The 21,363-nt window shown below is 41.4% G+C and overlaps 1 protein-coding gene across 3 annotated transcripts in view; it reads left to right on the top strand.

Moving 5' to 3' along the window:
• Positions 1-1,617: 1,617 nt before the first annotated feature.
• Positions 1,618-21,363, top strand: part of LOC138670812 (retinol dehydrogenase 7-like) — a 33,703-nt gene continuing 13,957 nt past the window's right edge. Inside the window, exons 1-4 of one of the 3 annotated variants that reach the window (XM_069758501.1) lie at positions 1,618-1,639; positions 7,421-7,749; positions 11,018-11,276; positions 20,418-20,581. In XM_069758501.1, the coding sequence (XP_069614602.1) occupies positions 7,437-7,749; positions 11,018-11,276; positions 20,418-20,581 (736 nt within the window). In that variant the 5' untranslated portion in view covers positions 1,618-1,639; positions 7,421-7,436. Of the gene's footprint in view, positions 1,640-1,772; positions 1,952-7,420; positions 7,750-11,017; positions 11,277-20,417; positions 20,582-21,363 lie in introns of those variants that run through there. The other 2 variants (XM_069758499.1, XM_069758500.1) reach the window with 2 other exon arrangements.

Raw genomic sequence — 21,363 nt, 5'->3', positions numbered from 1 at the left:
TGGCTCCCCATTGCCCAGAGACTCCAGTACAAAACCCTAACCATGACGTACAAAGCCATCCACAACCTGTCTCCTCCATTCATCTGTGACCTCGTCTCCCGGTACTTACCTACATGCAACCTCCGATCCTCACAAGATCTCCTTCTCTATTCCCCTCTTATCTCCTCTTCCCACAATTGTATACAAGATTTCTCTCGCGTATCACCCCTACTCTGGAACCCTCTACCACAACATATCAGACTCTCATCTACCATCGAAACCTTCAAAAGAACCTGAAGACCCACCTCTTCCGACAAGCCTACAACCTGCAGTAACCACCGATCGACCAAACCGCAGCATGACCAGCTCTATCCTCACCTACTGTATTCTAACCCATCCCTTGTAGATTGTGAGCCTTCGCAGGCAGGGTCCTCACTCCTCCTGTACCAGTTATGACTTGTATTGTTTAAGATTATTGTACTTGTTTTTATTATGTATACCCCTCCTCACATGTAAAGTGCCATGGAATAAATGGCGCTATAACAATAAATAATAATAATATTAACCTTGTAGAACTGGTGCACCCTTCGCAAGGATACCAATTCTTTAGTACAGGGAATAATTGCTTAAACCATGTACTAATGCTATAATAGAAATAATTCTATCCCATCGCTCTGCCACCAATTGTCACGGATCCCCACTCTGTGGTGTCACTAATTCGTCACGTATCCGCTCTCAGTACGTGACTTGGGTTGTGCTTGCAAGGGTTAATCTATCTCCCCACTCTCAGTCCAGCATTCAACCTCTATCCTATGCTGTAATGGGAGCATAAATCACATATCGACCCAGGCCACACACCCACTCATACACGCTGCCACCACTCATCGAACACACGGGCGATAAGTCCCGGAAATATTAATACTAATAATGTCTACCACTCATAAGGCTCACACACCTTAGGCTATGGATTCTTTTAGAACATTCAAGGTTCAACTTGTTAAAGTTTTATACTTTAATACAAAAAGGGTCAGTGCTTACAGTAAGAAAAGTTATAAAAATATGATAATAAAAAGACATACAACTTATGCAAAACAGTATAAAATAACAGGAGAAAACTTACAGAAATCATCTAACTTGGTAGTCTGCTTTCTGCTCCCTAAGGGTAGGATAAATGTAGATAGGATCACACCAGCTCGGCCGCCCCCATTATGTGAACACGTGTCTCTGTATACAGGTCAGGGCAAAATATTTAATTCTGCAAATTCTGCAATTTTTTTTTACTTGTAGATTCAATCAGTGTAAAAAAAAATCGCTCATCTGAACTGCCTATTGAAGAACATTGATCTATCAGGACCTTCTTTTTTGATAATTTTTTTACTGTATGATGGAAAGCGAAGATTGTGTTTTATTCACACATGAGGCAGTAAAAACAATACTGTTTGCCTATATTTAAGAATGGGTTAAAAACTGGCTTTGTACATTTAGACGTTATTGAACTATTGATATCTAAGTTAATGATTATTTCAGTGAGGCAGCTCCAAAAGTAGAACATTAACTTTGTATGAAAGATACAACAAGTATGTGGCACCCATCCATCTTACCCTGACTGTGTGACTTTTTCCAGCATAGTTATACTGGTGGTGCCGTCGCTGAAATAAAGGTTTCAGTGTGTTTTTTGTGTCCTTGTATGTTTGCATAAAATGGATACATCTGCCAAGACAAGCAGCGCCTATTACATATAATCTTGGGTCAATGTTCGTTCAGTGCGATTATACAGTCTTTCACTTTACACTTCTCCTCCCTTTTGGATCCACTCCCAAGTTTTTGCGCCAAACCAGCCCCGAGGAAATGCAGCGTGACCAACTGCACAGTGTGATGTAAACAACTAAAGTCCATTACTTATTTCATGCTTGCTGAAATATCTCAGTTCTGTTCTCTAACTATATACGATCCCAAGAACCCGAGGTAAAAGGTAGGATTAATCTTTTATAAGTTCCCGTATGGTCAGTATTCAATATCAGCAGCATTATGTGACCACAAAGGTCTCACAATGTCATCATTCAGGACGCACGTTACCATCACCATATGCATAAAATCTTTCCCTCTGACATTATGGTTGTTTCCACACATACAGCTAGAATGTTTGTACAGCATGTTATACAAGCCAACTCATAGTTAACATGGTATTGTAGTATTTTTTTACAGCAAGATACATTTTTAGACACAACTGAGACACGATTGCAGCATTTGTTCAAATTAAGTTTTAACCCTGCTGTACTGTTCGGGTCAATATGACCCGAAATGATTTTTGAGACCATGTAGATTTTTTTTATATGAGGATTTGAAACTAGTGGTATCTTGACTTCTCTTCATTTGTGGAGCTCTATATATTTTTTGTTTTTTTTTTGTTTTGTTTACCTTTTATTACACGCTGATTGTTACACTTGTACTGTTGGGGTCAATATGACCCGATAGCATTTTACACTGTTCTACATGTCTCTGATTATTTCTGACTGCAAAAGTTATGTTTTTTTATGTGTACTTCATCTCAAAATGGTGGTGGTTTCACTGTTCTTATCAGTAAACAAGTAATTATCTAGTATTATCCATTTGCTGTTTGTGAGAGAGGAGACTGGTTGTCTATCATTCAGAGGCTGGGGGTTTCACTGTTATGAGTATGTATGTTCATATGCTCCAAATGTTCAAGTGTATACAGGAAAAACCCCTGGTGAAAGACCTGAAAAAAATCAGGGTATTCGTGTGGTTGTCGATTTGACTCATGGACTAAAAGGACAAAATGTCGCATGTGACAACTTTTTTACATCCTATCAACTAGGCCAGATGTTGAAGAAAAAACAACTTACCATGCTGGGTACTATAAGAAAAAACAAACCTGAACTACCGCAAGGTATCCTTAGCAAGAGAGAGGTGTACAGTTCTACTTTTTTTTTCTTTCTGGAAATACAACTGTTGTTTCTTATGTTCCAAAAAAAACCAAGCAGGTAATTCTAATGAGCACAGTGCACCATGACAATGCCGTCAGTGATAGAGAAGACAGAAAGCCTGACATTATTTTGGATTATAATGCCACAAAGGGAGCAGTTGATACTTTAGACCAAGCAATATCAACATATACACGCAAACGCAAAACCAATCGGTGGCCAATGATTTTATTTTATAACATACTGGACGTTTCTGCATACAATGCATTTGTCTTATGGAGAGAAATTGACCCTGATTGGAACCGGAATAAGCTGCATAAAGGAAGATTATTTCTTGAGGAATTGGGCAAATCCCTGGTTAGGTTATATATTGAGGACAGAAAAGTGACCCCCAAAAGTGAAGGAGCAACAGTCATTGTAAAAAGTGTCCAGCATGCTCAAGAAAGAGACTCCACATCCACGGCCTCCACCAGCACAGCTACCAGCAAAAAAGGAAGAGATGTAGCTTCTGTCCATCTTCCTGTGACAATAAGGCTAGGTTCAGATTGCGTTAGTGCAATCCGTTTAGAGCCTAGCGCTAGCGGATTGCACTAACGCAATGTGATATAAAGGGGTCGCGTTAAACGTCCCCGCTCTCGCAAATCTCCGATCTGCGTGAGCGGGGAACGGACCGCGGGCGCGCCTCGGACGCTGCAAGCAGCGTCCGCGGCGCACCACAAAACACCGGCACATCGCTAGCGCGTGCCAAAAATGACACACGCTAGTGAGGTGCGTCCCCATTGCTGTTAATGGGCGCGCTAACGGACGCGTTGCACGGCGTTAATTTCGCCGTGCAACGCTGTCCGTTAGCGCGGTCCCATTAACGCAATGGGAACCTAGCATTAGACTAATCTGACATGTGCTGGATGTTCAAAATATCTGTGTAAAGGACATGTGTCTTATTATTGTGTTCAGTGTAAAAACGCATGAACATGTTCAGTTTCTCTTTTTTCTTTCTAAAAAGGTTGAAGTTTTTATGATTTTTCATTTGTTGATTTATAAATATTGTTTTCAAAAAGTTAAATTTCATGTTTTAGTAATAGTAATGTAAAGCTTCTTTGTTATTTGCATGCAGAATGCCAACAATCAAAGATAATTGTAAAAAGCCTGTGTAACCTTTTTATGAAAAAAAAAAAATTATTAAGTTTAAATTTAAATTTTTCATTTGTTTATGATCAACCATGTTCACATACAGTATAATAATGAAAAAAGTATTCAAATAAAACACTTAGAGTAGCTAAAAATCAAGAATGAATAGGTCGGGTCATATTGACCCGGGAACAGTACAAGTGTATAGCAAATGCGAACAGAACAGCAGGGTTTTAATGATGAACAAAGTAAAATAGTGAATAAGCTTTCTGGAATGCAAAATATAATATAAGGATTGTAGATTATTAAATTTCTTATAGTATGAAGACTATTATCTAATGAAAGGGGTTGTACGGCCTTGGGGTACAAGTCTGCAGTCACTCTATGTGGCTGCAGACTTGTGAATCATTATACTGTTAGAATTCTCCAGTGTCGGAGCCAGTGGTTATGTGACCGAAAGTATGTTATTTGTATAATTTCAGACACAATCCAACTAGATGTGTCCAGCCCCGCTCAATTCACTTATATTGAGGGATGCAACACACGTCTAGTCGGCTCGTGACCACATGAATGCAAATTGTCTCAACACTGGAGAATCCTCACAGCGTGCAGTGCGTGCGCTGTGAGGATTCACAAGTCTGTAGTCACATTATGTATTTCGGGTGGGGTGTTATTTGAATGGCTCAAGTTAAGGGAGCACTGCATTCATGCGCTTAGCTGAAAGCATACTTTTTTCCTGATACTATGCCATTTACCAGACAGAGGCCCAAGGGGTGTTTGCACACAATTTTTGGCAAAGGCCACATCCCTTTCCAGCAAAGTCACACCCCTTTCATAAGGAACCACTGATAAATTCTTCTACATAATAAATGTGGTACAAGGCACGTAATGCCTCATTTAAATGTCCGTGTTGAATGTGTTGTATCACGTTTTACAGATACAATTTGTACACATTATAGTCTATGGGGCTGTTCACATATCTGAGGTTTTGCATTGACCCTGCGTCTGTGCAAGTCTCAAGCAGATGTGTCCATTTTTTCCCACTATCACAGATCAAAAGTGTCAATACAAATCTATGAGTCAGTGAAAATCACAGCATATGGATGGCATCTGTGTGCTGTCTATTTAATATTGCAAAGGATAGGAGAAGCTCTCTAATTAATAGAAGTGCTTCTCACAAAATTAGAATATCAAAAAAAGTTAATTTATTTCAGTTCAATACAAAAAGTGAAACTCATGTATTATATAGAGTCTTTACAAACAGAGTGATCTATTTCAAGTGTTTATTTCTGTTAATGTTGATGATTATGGCTTACAGCCAATGAAAACCCAAAAGTCATTATCTCAGTAAATTAGAATACTTTATTACACTAGGATAATGTAGATAAATACTGGCGCTCCACGTGCAAGTAAGAAAAATTGGAAATAGAATATTACATAGAGAGCTGCTGATGGTTAAAACAGGTTCTGTGTATACCTGCTAAAATCCAAAATTGTATCTTACTGCTTTATTACACTAGCTTGAAAAATTATTTTAAAATCCGAAATGTTGGTCTACTGAATTGTATGTTCAGGAAATGCACTCAACACTTGGACTGAGCTCCTTTTACATCAATTATTGTATCAATGTGGTGTGGCATGGAGGCGAACAGGCTGTGGCACTGCTGAGGTGTTATGGAAGACCAGGCTGCTTTGATAGCAGCCTTCAACTCCTCTGCATTGTTTGGTCTGCTGTCTCTCATCTTCCTCTTGAAAATACCCCATAGATTCTCTGTGGGGTTAAGGTCAGATAAGTTTCGTGGCCAATCAAGCATAGTGATACTGTTGTTTTTAAACCAGGTATCGGTACGTTTGGCAGTGTTGACAGGTGCCTAGTCCTGCTGGAGAATGAAATTTTCATCTCCAAAAAGCTTGTCGGCAGAGGGAAGCATGAAGTGCTCTAAAATGTCCTGACAGACGGCTGTGCTGACATTGGTCTTGATAAAAACACATTGGACCTACACCAGCAGATGACATGGCTCCCCAAACCATGAGAGATTGTGGAAACTTCACACTAGACCTCAAGCAGCCTGGACTGTGCCTCTCCACTCTTCCTCCACACTCTAGGACCTTGATTTCCAAATGAAATGCAAAATTTACTGTCATCTGAAAACAACACCTTGAACCACTGTGCAAGTCTAGTTCTTTTTCTCCTTGGCCTAGGTAAGACACTTCTGGCGTTGTCTATTGGTCATGCGTGGCTTGACACAAAGAATGCGACACTTGTAGCCCATGTCCTGGATACCTCTGGGTGTGGAGTCTCTTGAAGCAATGACTCCAGCAGCAGTCCACTCCTTGTAAATCTGCTCCAAATTTTTGAATGGCCTTTTCTTAACAATCCTTTCAAGGCTGTGGTTATCCCGGTTGCTTGTGCACCTTTTTCTACTACACTTTTTCCTTCCACTCAACTTTCCATTAATATGCTTGAATATAGCACTCTGTGAACAGCCAGCTTCTTTAGCAATGACCTTTTATGGCTTACCCTCCTTGGCTGATTGTGGAGCCTACTGAAACACACTAAGGGACCTTTTTAAATATTTAGGAAGCCTTTGCAGGTGCTTTTTTGTTAATTATCCTAATTTACTGAGATAATGACTTTTGGGTTTCCATTGGCTGCAAGCCATAATCATCACATTAACAGAAATAAACACTTGAAATAGATCACTCTGTTTGTAATGACTATATAATATATGAGTTTCACATTTTGTATTGAAGAACTGAAATACATTTACTTTTTGATGATATTCTAATTTTGTGAGAAGCACCTGTATATCCATCCTTGAAATACTAAAAGAGTTTTTGTAACAAATCATTCCAGAATTCTGGTGCATTTAGTTTAGTAATTAGTGATGAGCGAGTGTACTTGGTAATCGGGTTTTCCGATCATGCTCGGGTGGTCTCCGAGCATTTTGGGTGTGCTCGGAGATTAGGTTTGAGTCGTCGCAGCTGCATGATTTGTGACTGCTAGACAGCCTGAATACCTGTGGGGTTGTCTGTTTGTTAGGAAATCCCCACAAGCATTCAGGCTGTCTAGCAGCCGCAAATCATGCAGCTGCGGCGAGTCAAACATAATCTCCGAGCTCGCCCCAAATACTCGGAGACCACCCGAGCATGCTCGGAAAACCCAAGTACTGAGTACACTCGCTCATCAGTAATAGTAATCACTCCATATTCAGGTAGGTGCACAGGAGCGTATTATTGGTCCTAGTGCGACCCGACAAAACATTAGATCACACCTGGACCATTGTAAGTCTATGGAGTTGTTCACACATCCGATTTTTTTATTCTGACAGATACATTTAAATAAAATTTATATTTTCCTTTTTATTTAGAATTTCTTCTTCCACCATGTGGCTCCTTGTTTTGGTCCTGTTGGGTTTGTTATTTGTAATCAGATGGTACAGACAGAGTCAGATACTGGAGAACCTCTCAGACAAATACGTCTTCATTACCGGATGTGACACTGGATTTGGAAACCTGCTGGCCAAGCAACTTGATAAGCGTGGAATGAAGGTTCTGGCATCTTGCCTGACAGAGAAAGGAGCTGAGAAGTTGAAAAAGGAAACATCAAGTAGACTGCAAACAACAATACTAGATATTTCTGATAGCAAGAATGTGAGTTCTGTAGCTGACTGGGTCTCTCGTATTGTTGGAGACAGAGGTAAGTTAGATTAAGAAATCACAGTAAGGGCACATGGTCATTTGCTAAAAGGTCGAGTGCAATCAGTTAAAAAATTGGATTGCACTCTGACTAATGTTATTCTATGATTCCCTGCTCATCTGCAATGTTTTTTCTCAGCTCAGATCGGTCTGAGAAAAAAATTGCAGCATGCTGCGATTTGCCGAGTATATCGGATGGGACTTGACAATGCAAGTCAATGAGTGAAAGAAAAAAATGGCACGGAACACGGACCATGCATGTGCCATCTGATTTTTATGCATCCATCTCCTAGAAAACCAGACATTTCATCTCCTAAATACAGTAAAACTACTGTGTGACCTGCCAGAATAGAATAGATAATATAGATATATACATAGAATAGATAAATAGAAAGATGTCAATCAAATATTTAATTAGTACATTGCATGTGTAGTTTAATGTTCATGTATTTAGCTTATAATTAAATAGCTTAACCCCTTCACCCCCGGAGCTTTTTCCGCTTTTTCATTTTCGTTTTTTGCTCCACTCCTTCCCAGAGCCATAACTTTTTTGTTTTTCCGTCAATATGGCCATGTGAGGGCTTATTTTTTGCGGGACGAGATGTACTTTTGAACGACATCATTGATTTTACCATGCCATGTAACAGAAAATGGGAAAAAAATTCCAAGTGTGATGCAATTGCAAAAAAAGTGCAATCTCACACTTGTTTTTTGTTTGGCTTTTTTGCTAGGTTCACTAAATGCTAAAACTAACCTGCCATTATGATTCTCCAGGTCATTATGAGTTCATAGACACCAAACATGTCTAGGTTATTTTTTATCTAAGTGGTGAAAAAAAATTCCAAATTTTGCTAAAAAAAAAAAAAAAAAATGCGCGATTTTCCGATACCCGTAGCTTCTCCAATTTTCGTCATCTGGGGTCAGGTGAGGGCTTATTTTTTGCGTGCCGAGCTGGCGTTTTTAATGATACCATTTTGGTGTAGATACGTTCTTTTGATCACCCGTTATTGCATTTTAATGCAATGTCGCGGCGACCAAAAAAACGTAATTTTGGCGTTTTGATTTTTTTTCTCGCTACGTCATTTAGCGGTCAGGTTAATCCTTTGTTTTTATTGATAGATTGGGCGATTCTGAACGCGGCGATACCAAATATGTGTATGTTTGATTTTTTTTTAATTGTTTTATTTTGATTGGGGCGAAAGGGGGGTGATTTGAACTTTTATATATTTTTTATTTTTTTTATATTTTTAATCACTTTTTTTTTAATTTTGGCATGCTTCAATAGCCTCCATAGGAGGCTAGAAGCATGCATAACTCGATCGGCTCTGCTACATAGAGGTGAAGTACAGATCACCTCTATGTAGCAGAAATGCAGGGTTGCTTTGAACGCCGACCACAGGGTGGCGCTCAAAGCAATCGGCCATCAACAACCATAGAGGTCTCAAGGAGACCTCTGGTTGTTATGGCGATGCACTGCTGACCCGCGATCATGTGACGGGGGTCTGCAGTGCGAGCAGTCCCGGCCGCGCGGCCGGGAGCGCTAGTTAAATGCCGCTGTCAGCGCTTGACGGCGGCATTTAACTAGTTAATGGGCGCGGGCGGATCGCGATTCCGCTCGCGCTCATTGCGCGCACATGTCAGCTGTACAAAACAGCTGACATGTCGCGGCTTTGAGGTGGGCTCACCGCCGGAGCCCACCTCAAAGCAGGGGATCTGCCAGCTGACGTACTATTCCGTCAGCTGGCAGAAAGGGGTTAAAGAAAAAAATGGCTTGGGATTGCCTGAGATTTTAATAACTAGTTGAGGGAAAGCTGCCAGTTGGGTGCAGATATTTCTAGCCTGGGAAGGAGATAATAATCATGGAGCTTCCTAGGCTATAAATATCATCTCACAGTTGTATAGTTTACCTTTAATAGTTATTAAAATGGGAAGCCTCCAAAAAATGGTGTGGGGGGGCCCCCCCTATAATTAATAACCAGCACAGGCTAGGTAGATACCTGAGGGCTGATATTAATAGGCTAGGAAGGGGCAATATGTGGTTGGGTAGTCACACTTGTGCATAGTCTATTGGCTCTCTGCGCATGCAGCGTGACAAGTGGCTCACCGCGCATGTGCACTGAAGCTGTTTGTAGTTTCCAGCTTCACTGACTGCGTACGCATTCGCCGGAGCCTCTGCGCGTCACAGTCAATCCCGCTTTGATCATAATCTGATTAAACTCTAATCTGAGTATGAGTAACATAATAGGACAGATTTTCTCTGATGGAAAAAAATGGTCATCTGCATCTGCCCTAACATTCAGTGTCCTGAGTGTACATTGCTGCTTTGAACATTTTAATCGTTTAACATAATTTGTTATCTTTGGTATGAGTAGATGTCCAAGAATCTGCAAAAACCCTAGTCCATGCCCTCATCATCTCTCGCCTTGACTACTGCAACCTCCTGCTCTGTGGCCTCCCCTCGAACACTCTCGCACCCCTCCAATCTATTCTAAACTCTGCTGCCCGACTAATCCACCTGTCCCCCCACTATTCCCCAGCTTCTCCCCTCTGTCAATCCCTTCACTGGCTCCCCATTGCCCAGAGACTCCAGTACAAATCCCTAACCATGACATACAAAGCCATTCACAACCTGTCTCCCCCATACATCTTTGACCTCGTCTCCCGGTACTTTCCTGCACGCAACCTCCGATCCTCACAAGATCTCCTTCTCTATTCCCCTCTTATCTCCTCTTCCCACAATCGCATACAAGATTTCTCCTGCGCATCCCCCCTACTCTGGAACTCTCTACCACAACATATCAGACTCTCACCTACCATCGAAACCTTCAAAAGAACCTGAAGACCCACATCTTCCGACAAGCCTACAACCTGCAGTAACCACCGATCGACCAAACTGCTGCATGACCAGCTCTACCCTCACTTACTGTATTCTCACCCATCCCTTGTAGATTGTGAGCCTTCGCAGGCAGGGTCCTCTCTCCTCCTGTACCAGTTATGACTTGTATTGTTTAAGATTATTGTACTTGTTTTTTTATGTATACCCCTCCTTACATGTAAAGCGCCATGGAATAAATGGCGCTATAACAATAAATAATAATAATAATAATAATAATGTTCAAGTGCAAAAGTAACAATAAGAAGTTTTGGGTTGGAGCCCATACGCTAAATTGTAAAATGTACCCATACAGCTCACAGTTTTCATAGTTGAGAATATGCTAACAGTTTAGAGTAAATTCATTTACATATTAAGCATTTACATTTTTTTCTAGGACTTTGGGGTCTGGTGAATAATGCCGCCATTCCTGGTTCAATGGCTCCCCTTGGATGGCAGAAAAAAAATGACTTTGTTAAAGTTCTTGAGGTGAATGTACTGGGGATGATTGATGTGACACTGACATTACTGCCACAGGTCAGGAAAGCCCAAGGAAGGATAGTCAACGTTTCCAGCATTGCTGGCAGACTGGCTCTTATTCCAGGTGGTTACAATATCTCCAAATATTGTGTGGAAGTTTTCTCAGATACCTTAAGGTAAATAGATTGTAATCCACATGTAGAGCTGGGTTTAAATATTTTAAGAAAATGTATTCTCTTGTTGCTGATAAGAGCCAAGAAAAATTCTGCAGTGGAGAAGTGAACACCAAGTTTACACCGCTTTTTAGCTCTACTGTATGCTAAACTTTGCGCAATTACATTTGAAGCCAACATTTAAGGCATATGTCAGGACGATCGCTCAGGAAGCAATGGCGCCACAATTGTTTTCACAGGGGGTCCAACTGGGCCCATGGGTGAGGGGGCCCTTCGGAAACAGCGCTATTTTCATATGAAGATGTATCCCTCGATGCACCTCCAGTTGAAAACTACTGTGGAGCAGAGAGCCACTGGCTCCCTGCCGTGCACTGCTCGGCCTATCAGAAGCCTGCAGCTTCAGAGCATGCTGAAGTCATGTCGCAGGCAGGGCCCATAACATAATCCCGCCATTTTGTTGCCTGCTATGTAACGCTGGCATGCTCTGTAGTTGTGGGTCTTTGATATGACTGGTGGCAGTAGAGAAAGTGCATGGCAGGGAGCCAGCCATGAGAAGGAGGAAGAGAGCAGAGCCACATGATATGGGAATGGGGACAAGTGAGAGAGTTACATTTTTTTTTTAAAAGTTAGTGTGAAGAACACTATTGGGGCATACAGCGCCATCACAGTGGGGACACAAGGGGGCAATATTAATTTATTGAGGTCACATAGGGGGACAATATTACGGAATGTAGGTCACATGGGGCAAAATTAATGTATGAGGCCACATAGGGGAGACATTTTTAATATATGGGGTCCACATATCGGGACATTATTAATGTATGGGACATTATTAATGTACAAAGGGTAGTATTACTATAATATCGGGGGGGCAAAGAGGGACGTTACACCTGTGTGGGGAATAATAGGTGGACAATACTCTTGTATGGGTGCCACTTGTGGGGTAATTCTACTACATTTCAGCAGAAAGGGGACTTAAGTATTACTGCATGAGGAAAAAGGGGACCATCACTAGAGAAATGTATTTTATTTTTGGGGATACTATTACTGAGAGATAAAAGAAAGGTATTTTTACTGTACAATTGGGGGAAAATATGGGAAGGGTGCTGTAGAAGTGCTAAGGGATAGATGTCTGTGTTTTACGTTCTGCAAAGACAAGTTCTGGCAGGAAAAAGTCAGAGCGGTCTGTGCCGAACAAAGGAGCAAAGAGAAAATTAATTACTTCAAGTGGAGACATGACTGGTGTGTCACTATATTTCCTGTACTCTAAATTCTTATACCTTCCACTGTAAAGTCCTTGTATGGGGGTAGTATTAGTGTTAGCGTAATGATTTTTAATAATAATCAGTATGGTGGTATTAATCGGTCACTATTTATTGATAATATTTGGTCATGGTTTGGTAGCATTATTTCTTTTATGTGGTATTATTGGTATATTGGTCATGTTATTGTGGACTTTGTTCAGTAATAGTATGTGGTAATGTGTGTTACTTGTAAACTGTATGACTGTTTTATTTAGAAGTATTACTTAGAAAATTATTTAATTGCCATTGTCAAGTGTAGTGCATCGGTAGCAGTGAAGAGGCAGTGACCCACAAAGTTCAAACATAAAAGTCTTTTTAATGTGTTATCTTCACACAGAAAAGGTTAGTGAGGGATTTCAATATGTGGTTCACTCTTTTTTGTTAATATATATTGGGACATGCCAGGCATTGGCCACATTTCATGGTCTTTGGTACCAAAGACTGCACTGCAATGTGCACTGTAGTTCCCCTATAGTGACTTCATTCCAATGAATCCTTCAGGTTTTCTGCTCTTCTATAAGTAATAGAAGGTATTGTTGGAACATATTTCCCCAGCACAGGATCAGTTGTGAGAATGGACCAATTTTTGTCAATTGCCATCCTTATTTCACCCCAGTGATCTTTATACGAAGAAATAAATATTACCCAGTTGTTGTCTTTACTTTTCTTCTTTGGTACCAGGAGATATTCTCTTTTGCTGTTCTTTGCGCTGCAAAATCCCTGTTGAATGACCTTTTTACTGTACCCTCTCTTGGAATTTAGTTGTCAGTTCCTCAGCCTATTGAAAAAAAACCATATCGTTAGAACAGTTCCTCCTTATTCTGAGGAACTGTCCTATAGGTATCCTCTCCTTATTTGATCTATGATAAGCTGAAGTGTCATACAGGAATGAATTAAAGGCAGCGTCCTTGTGGAAAATTTTAGTTTAAGTGCTGTAAAGCAATAAATCCAAAAATTCTATGGAGTGCTGATTATATTTGCAAGACACTTTGATGTTGTGGTCATTATTATTTGGATCCTAGTGATTCTTTTGAGATCAAATTCATTGCCTTGCCAGATCAACAGAATATCGTCGATAAATCTCGACCATGTTAAAACATTCTCAATCTGTTTCACTGGATTGATGAAGACAATTTCCATTTCCCACAGCCCCAGAAACAAACTTTCCTAATGATGATAATCAACAAGCCATAACCCAGCAGGCTAATTAAGGTATGAAACCTTGGTCAAAGTTATCTGAGCGCACAAATCTCCAAGGGTGCTCAAACTTTTGAATTGGCCCATTTCCCTTTTTATAATTTTTAAAATTAAAAAAATGACTATTTTCTTTTGCCTAAAATACAAAAATAAATGTGTCATCTTTCGCTTTAGACCCTGCAGAGATCACTTCATCTTCAACTTGCTTAACTGTTCACTACAACTGCAATTTTGACCAGGGGTGCCCAATCTTTTACATGGCACTATAAGGAAATGTTCACAAGGATGTGTTTACAGTTAATTTTCTGGATGGAAAATCCATTATGTATTACAACAAGTGTGGTGGATGTGATTTTATTAAAGGAAACCTGCCATGTAAAAAAAAAATGCTATTCTTAATCTGCAAATTAATAGCATTCTGAAGTTGTGCACTGAAAGCCCGGCTACCAGAAGAAAATGAACTTAATCCTTCATGGCAGCCTTGGACTTTCAGTCAAAGAAGCGTGGCCAGTACAGCTTCAGTCACTGCTCAGTACACTGTAAGTGGCCTCTGTAACCATGCTCCGACATTGACTGACAGCTCTGTACTGATGTTCTGAGCTAGCTGTCAGTCAGTGTTGTGGTATGGTTACAGAGGCCACTAACTATGTACAGAGCAGTGACTGATGCCACGCTGATCATGCCCCTATGACTGAAATCCTGAGGCTTTCAGAATAAAAAGGATTAAAGTTTATTTACTCCTGGTAGCCGGGCTTTCATTGTGGTGGTAGTGCAAAGTAACCCCATATCTTTAGGTTAATAGCATTTTTTGTCATGACATGTTCCCTTTAAATCTCATCCATGTGCGGCAGAAAAAAAAACTGCCATGTAAATTGATCAGCTGGTCAACTTTTCCGTGTGTATTTCAGTTGAAGGCATAACCTCAGGGATATAATGATTTATAGTGGAAAATGTTAATGTACCAACAAGCAAACAGTGGGCCACCTCTTTAACCCCTTAGCGACCGCCGATACGCCTTTTAACGGCGGCCACTAAGGGTACTTAAACCACAGCGCCGTTAATTAACGGCGCTGTGGAAAAAGTCCATAGCGCCCCCCAGAGGCCGATTTTCTCCGGGGTCTCGGCTGCCGAGGGTAGCCGAGACCCCAGAGAACATGATTTGGGGGGTTTTTAACCCACCCCGCATTTGCGATCGCCGGTAATTAACCGTTTACCGGCGATCGCAAAAAAAAAAGCGATCTCTTTTTAATTTCTCTGTCCTCCGATGTGATCGCACATCGGAGGACAGAGAAAAGGGGTCCCAGGTGGCCCCCCAATGCTCACCTAGCTCCCCCGATGCTCCTCGTGTCTCCCGGTGGGCGCCGCCATCTTCAAAATGGCGGGCGCATGCGCAGTGTAGCCGAGACCCCAAAGAGCATGATCGGGGTCGGTATTACCGACCCGTGTTTTGCGATCGCCGGTAATTAACTGTTTACCGGCGACCGCAAAAAAAAAAAAAAAGTAAAGTGTAATTCTCTGTCCTCTGATGTGATCGCACATCAGAGGACAGAGAAATAGGGGGATTCGGGGACCCTAGCATACTCACCTAGGTCCCTGGATCCTCTTGCTGCTCCTCCTGGCCGCCGGCAGCAGAACATGGCGGACGCATGCCCAGTGCGCCCGCCATCTGTCTCCATCTGCCGGCCGGCAGGAGAACAGCAGTTGGGGCTAAAATTAGGGTTAGGGGTAGGGTTAGGGGTAGGGGTAGGGGTAGGGTTAGGGTTAGGGTTAGAGGTAGGGTTAGGGGTAGGGTTAGGGCTAGGGTTAGGGCTAAATTTAGGGTTAGGGTTGGGGCTAAATTTAGGGTTAGGGTTGGGGCTAAACTTAGGGTTAGGCTTCTTTCACACTTACGTCGGTACGGGGCCGTCGCAATGCGACATACCGACGCACGTTGTGAAAATTGTGCACAACATGGGCAGCAGCTGTAGTTTTTCAACACATCCGCTGCCCAATCTATGTCCTGGGGAGGAGGGGGCGGAGTTACGGCCACGCATGCGCGGTCAGAAATGGCGGATGCGACGTACAAAAAAACGTTTCATTGAACGTTTTTTTGTGCCGACGCTCCGCCAAAACACAACTGATCCAGTGCACGACGGACGCGACGTGTGGCCATCCGTCACGATCCGTCGGCAATACAAGTCTATGGGCAAAAAACGCATCCTGCGGGCACATTTGCAGGATCCGTTTCTTGCCCAAAACGACGGATTGCGACGGAATGCCAAACGACGCAAGTGTGAAAGTAGCCCTAGGGCTAGGGTTAGGGTTGGGGCTAAAGTTAGGGCTAGGGTTGGGGCTAAAGTTAGGGTTAGAGCTGGGATTAGGGTTAGGGTTTGGATTAGGGTTGGTATTAGGGTTAGGGTTGGCATTAGGGTTACGCTTGGGATTAGGGTTAGGTTTGGGATTAGGGTTAAGGTTAGGGTTGTGAATAGGGGTGTATTGGGATTAGGGTTAGGTTTGAGGTTAGGGTTGAGATTAGGATTAGGGGTGTGTTGGATTTAGGGTTTTGATTAGGGTTATGGTTAGGGTTGACATTAGGGTTGTTTTGGGGTAAGGGTTGTGATTATGGTTAGGGTTAGTGATTAGGATTATGGATCAGGTTGGGATTAGGGTTAGGGGTGTGTTGGGGTTAGGGTTGGAGCTAGAATTGGGGGTTTTCCACTGTTTAGGTACATCAGGGGGTCTCCAAACACGACAGCCAATTTTGCGCTCAAAAAGTCAAATGGTGCTCCCTCCCTTCTGAGCTCTGCCGTGCGCCCAAACAGTGGGTTACCCCCACATATGGGGCATCAGCGTACTCGGGATAAATTGGACAACAACTTCTAGGGTCCAATTCCTCTTGTTACCCTTGTGAAAATAAAAACTTGGGGGCTACAAAATCTTTTTTGTGAAAAAAAAAATATTTTTTATTTTCACGACTCTGCATTCTAAACTTCTGTGAAGCACTTGGGCATTAAAAGTTCTCACCACACATCTAGATAAGTTCCTTGGGGGGTCTAGTTTCCAAAATGGGGTCACTTGTGGGGGGTTACTACAGTTTAGTTACATCAGGGGCTCTGCAATCGCAACATAATGCCCACAGACCATTCTATCAAAGTCTGCATTCCAAAAAGGCGCTCCTTCCCTTCCGAGCTCTGCCGTGCACCCAAACAGTGGTTTACCCCCACATATGGCGCATCAGCGTACTCGGGATAAATTGGACAACAACTATTGCAGTCCAATTTCTCCTGTTACCCTTGAGAAAATAAAAACTTGGGGGCTACAATATCTTTTTTGTGGAAAAAAAAAATATTTTTTATTTTCACGACTCTGCATTCTAAACTTCTGTGAAGCACTTGGGCATTCAAAGTTCTCACCACACATCTAGATAAGTTCCTTGGGGGGTCTAGTTTCCAAAATGGGGTCACTTGTGGAGGGTTTCTACTGGTTAGGTACATCAGGGGCTCTGCAAACGCAACATAATACCCGCAGACCATTCTATCAAAGTCTGCATTCCAAAACGGCGCTCCTTCCTTCTGAGCTCTGCCGTGCGCCCAAACAGTGGTTTACCCCCACATATGGGGTACCAGAATACTCAGGACAAATTGGACAACAACTTTTGGGGTCCAATTTCTCTTCTTACCCTTGTGAAAATAAAAATTTGGTGGCTAAAAAATCTTTTTTGTGGAAAAAAAAAATATTTTTTATTTTCACGGCTCTGCATTATAAACTTCTGTGAAGCACTTGGGCATTCAAGGTTCTCACCACACATCTAGATAAGTTCCATGGGAGGTCTAGTTTCCAAAATGGGGTCACTTGTGGGGGATTTCTACTGTTTAGGCACATCAGGGGCTCTCCAAACGCGACATGGCGTCCGATCTCAATTCCAGCCAATTCTACATTGAAAAAGTAAAACGGCACTCTTTCTCTTCCAAGCTCTGCGGTGCGCCCAAACAGTGGTTTACCCCCACATATTGGGTATCGACGTACTCAGGAGAAATTGCACAACAACTTTAGTGGTCTAATTTCTCCTGTTACCCTTGTGAAAATAAAAATTTGTGGGCAAAAAGATCATTTTTGTAGAAAAAATGCAATTTTTTTTTTCACGGCTCTACGTTATAAACTTCTGTGAAGCAAATGGGGGTTCAAAGTGCTCGCCACACATCTAGATAAGTTCCTTAAGGGGTCTAGTTTCCAAAATGGTGTCACTTGTGGGGGGTTTCCACTGTTTAGGCACATCAGGGGCTCTCCAAACGCGACATGGCGTCCAATCTCAATTCCAGCCAATTCTACATTGAAAAACTAAAACGGCACTCCTTCTCTTCCAAGCTCTGCGGTGCGCCCTAACAGCTGTTTACCCCCACATATTGGGTATCAGCGTACTCAGGAGAAATTGCACAACAACTTTTGTGGTCTAATTTCTCCTGTTACCCTTGTGAAAATAAAAATTTGTGGGCAAAAAGATCATTTTTGTAGAAAAAATGCGATTTTTTTTTTTCACGGCTCTACGTTATAAACTTCTGTGAAGCACATGGGGGTTCAAAGTGCTCACCACACATCTAGATAAGTTCCTTAAGGGGTCTAGTTTCCAAAATGGTGTCACTTGTGGGGGGTTTCCACTGTTTAGGCACATCAGGGGCTCTCCAAACGCGACATGGCGTCCAATCTCAATTCCAGCCAATTCAACATTGAAAAAGTAAAACGGCGCTCCTTCACTTCCAAGCTCTGCGGTGCGCCCAAACAGTGGTTTACCCTCACATATGGGGTATCGACGTATTCAGGAGAAATCGCACAACAACTTTTGTGGTCTAATTTCTCCTGTTACCCTTGTGAAAATAAGAATTTGTGGGCGAAAAGATCATTTTTGTGTAAACAAAAGCGATTTTTTATTTTCACGGCTCTACGTTATAAACTTCTGTGAAGCACTTGGGGGTTCAAAGTGCTCACCACACATCTAGATAAGTTCCTTAAGGGGTCTAGTTTCCAAAATGGTGTCACTTGTGGGGAGTTTCCACTGTTTAGGCACATCAGGGGCTCTCTAAACGTGACATGGCGTCCGATCTCAATTCCAGCCAATTCTGCATTGAAAAAGTCAAACGGCGCTGCTTCACTTCTAAGTTCTGCGGTGCGCCCAAACAGTGGTTTACCCCCACATATGGGGTATTGGCGTATTCAGGAGAAATTGCATAACAAAATTTATGGTTACATTTCTGTTTTTACACTTGTGAAAATAAAAAAAATGGTTCTGAATTAAGATGTTTGCAAAAAAAAGTTAAATGTTCATTTTTTCCTTCCATATTGTTTCAGTTCCTGTGAAGCACGTAAAGGGTTAATAAACTTCTTGAATGTGGTTTTGAGAACCTTGAGGGGTGTAGTTTTTAGAATGGTGTCACACTTCATTATTTTCTATCATATAGACCCCTCAAAATGACTTCAAATGTGATGTGGTCCCTAAAAAAAAATGGTGTTGTAAAAATGAGAAATTGCTGGTCAACTTTTAACCCTTATAACTCCCTAACAAAAAAAAATTTTGTTTCCAAAATTGTGCTGATGTAAAGTAGACATGTGGGACATGTTATTTATTAACTATTTTTCATGACATATCTCTCTGATTTAAGGGCATAAAAATACAAAGTTTGAAAATTGCAAAATTTTAAAAATTTTCGCCATATTTCCTTTTTTTTCATAAATAATCGCAAGTAATATCGAAGAAATGTTACCACTAACATGAAGTACAATATGTCACGAAAAAACATTCTCAGAATCAGCGGGATCCGTTGAAGCGTTCCAGAGTTATAACCTCATAAAGTGACAGTGGTCAGAATTGCAAAAATTGGCCTGGTCATTAAGTACCAAATTGGCTCTGTCACTAAGGGGTTAAAGGAAGTCTGTCACCCCAAAAATCATATCTGAGCTAAGCCCACCGGCATCAGGGGCTTATCTACACCAGTCTGTAGTGCTGTAGATAAGTCCCCGATATTACCTGAAAGATGAGAAATAAAGGTTAGATTATACTCACCCAGGGGCGGTCCCGCTGCGGTCCGTGTACGGCGCCTCCTTCCTCTTCTTGTCTTCTTGCAGCGGCTCCGGTGCAGGTGTACTTTGTCTGCCCTGTTGAGGGAAGAGCAAAGTACTGCAGTGCGCAGGCGCTGGGAAAGGTCAGAGAGGCCCAGCGTCTGTGCACTGCAGTACTTTGCTCTGCCCTCAACAGGGCAGACAAAGTACGCCTGCGCCGGAGCCACGACTGAAGCCAGGAAGAGGACGTCATTGTATGAAAATAGGAGGCGCCGGGCCCGGACTGCGACACCCATCGGACCCGGACCGCAGGGGGACAGCCCCTGGGTGACTATAATCTAAACTTTATTTCTCATCTCTCAGGTTACATCGGGGGCTTAGCTACAGCATTACAGAATGCTGTAGATAAGACCCTGATGCTGGTGGGCTTAGCTCAGATATGATTTTTGGGGTGACAGATTCCCTTTAAGGCTGGAATAACCTATAATTTTAGAGTTGTATTTCAAGGTTTCCATAAAGTTTATAGACAGTTAATATGCACTAGCTTTTTTGTTTTATCATTTACTATGCACTTGAATATTTTTTTTACACATATGTATATTCATGTTTTCAGGCAGGAACTTAATGATTTTGGAGTAAAAGTTTCAATAGTGGAGCCAGGGGCTTTCAACACAAGCATTACTATTTTGCCTCTTATTAAGAAGAGCATAGATGATAAATGGCAGATGTTACCTGCTGAGACCAAAAGGATCTATGGAGAAGAATACGTTAATAAATGTAAGTTTTTTTTAAACTCTGTTCTTGAGCATTTTATTATGAAGGTGAGAATCAAATCGATCTGGCAAACTGAAAAATATTAAAAAGTGTACTTAATTGTGATTTGTTTTTTATACATCACCATATAAAAATAATTTAGCGTCTTAATACTCTTTCAACTTATTTATTCAGTAGCGAATATATGCAACTGTATAATTATACATTTGCCTGTATTGGTTAATTTGTTCAGCAAGACAGTGTCAAGCCAAGCAATAAGTGCTTTGTGAATATACCCCAACAGATATGTCAGAAAGCTTTTAGTTTCCTTTCATAATCAACAAATGTGGGCCATTGATTGTAAACAAGATTTGTTATTTTGCACACCCAAAAAAGTAATTTTCATAAAAAAGAATTAATTCAAGCCCATGTTGCAAAAATGAGTAAACCCTAATGAAAGATTTAAGTGTAAAGCTAAAATTTAGACTATGAATTAACACAATTTTGAAGACAAGTCAGTGTAATTATTCATTAAACAGGGGTCCACAAGACAGTTTACAATAAAAGAGTTTTATTAACAAAGTAAACCCCTTCTCATTTCATGCTGTCAGCAATAGCACCACATGGAAGAGAAATGTCACAAGGTCTGAGAAAGAAAATCATTTCTTTACTCAAGAAAGATGAAGGCTACAAGAATGTCAGAAAATCTTTATTTATGAGTCAGAAAACTGGAGCAAAAGTGATTCAAAAAATTTAGCAAAGATGGACCTACAACCGTCTCACAGACATCTAGGCCAACTATGGAA

This window comes from Ranitomeya imitator, chromosome 3, assembly GCF_032444005.1.
Source record: "Ranitomeya imitator isolate aRanImi1 chromosome 3, aRanImi1.pri, whole genome shotgun sequence".
NCBI classification, from domain to species: Eukaryota; Metazoa; Chordata; class Amphibia; order Anura; family Dendrobatidae; genus Ranitomeya; species Ranitomeya imitator.
Note: the sequence above shows the minus strand (reverse complement) of the source record. Positions and strands in the feature narration are given on the sequence as shown.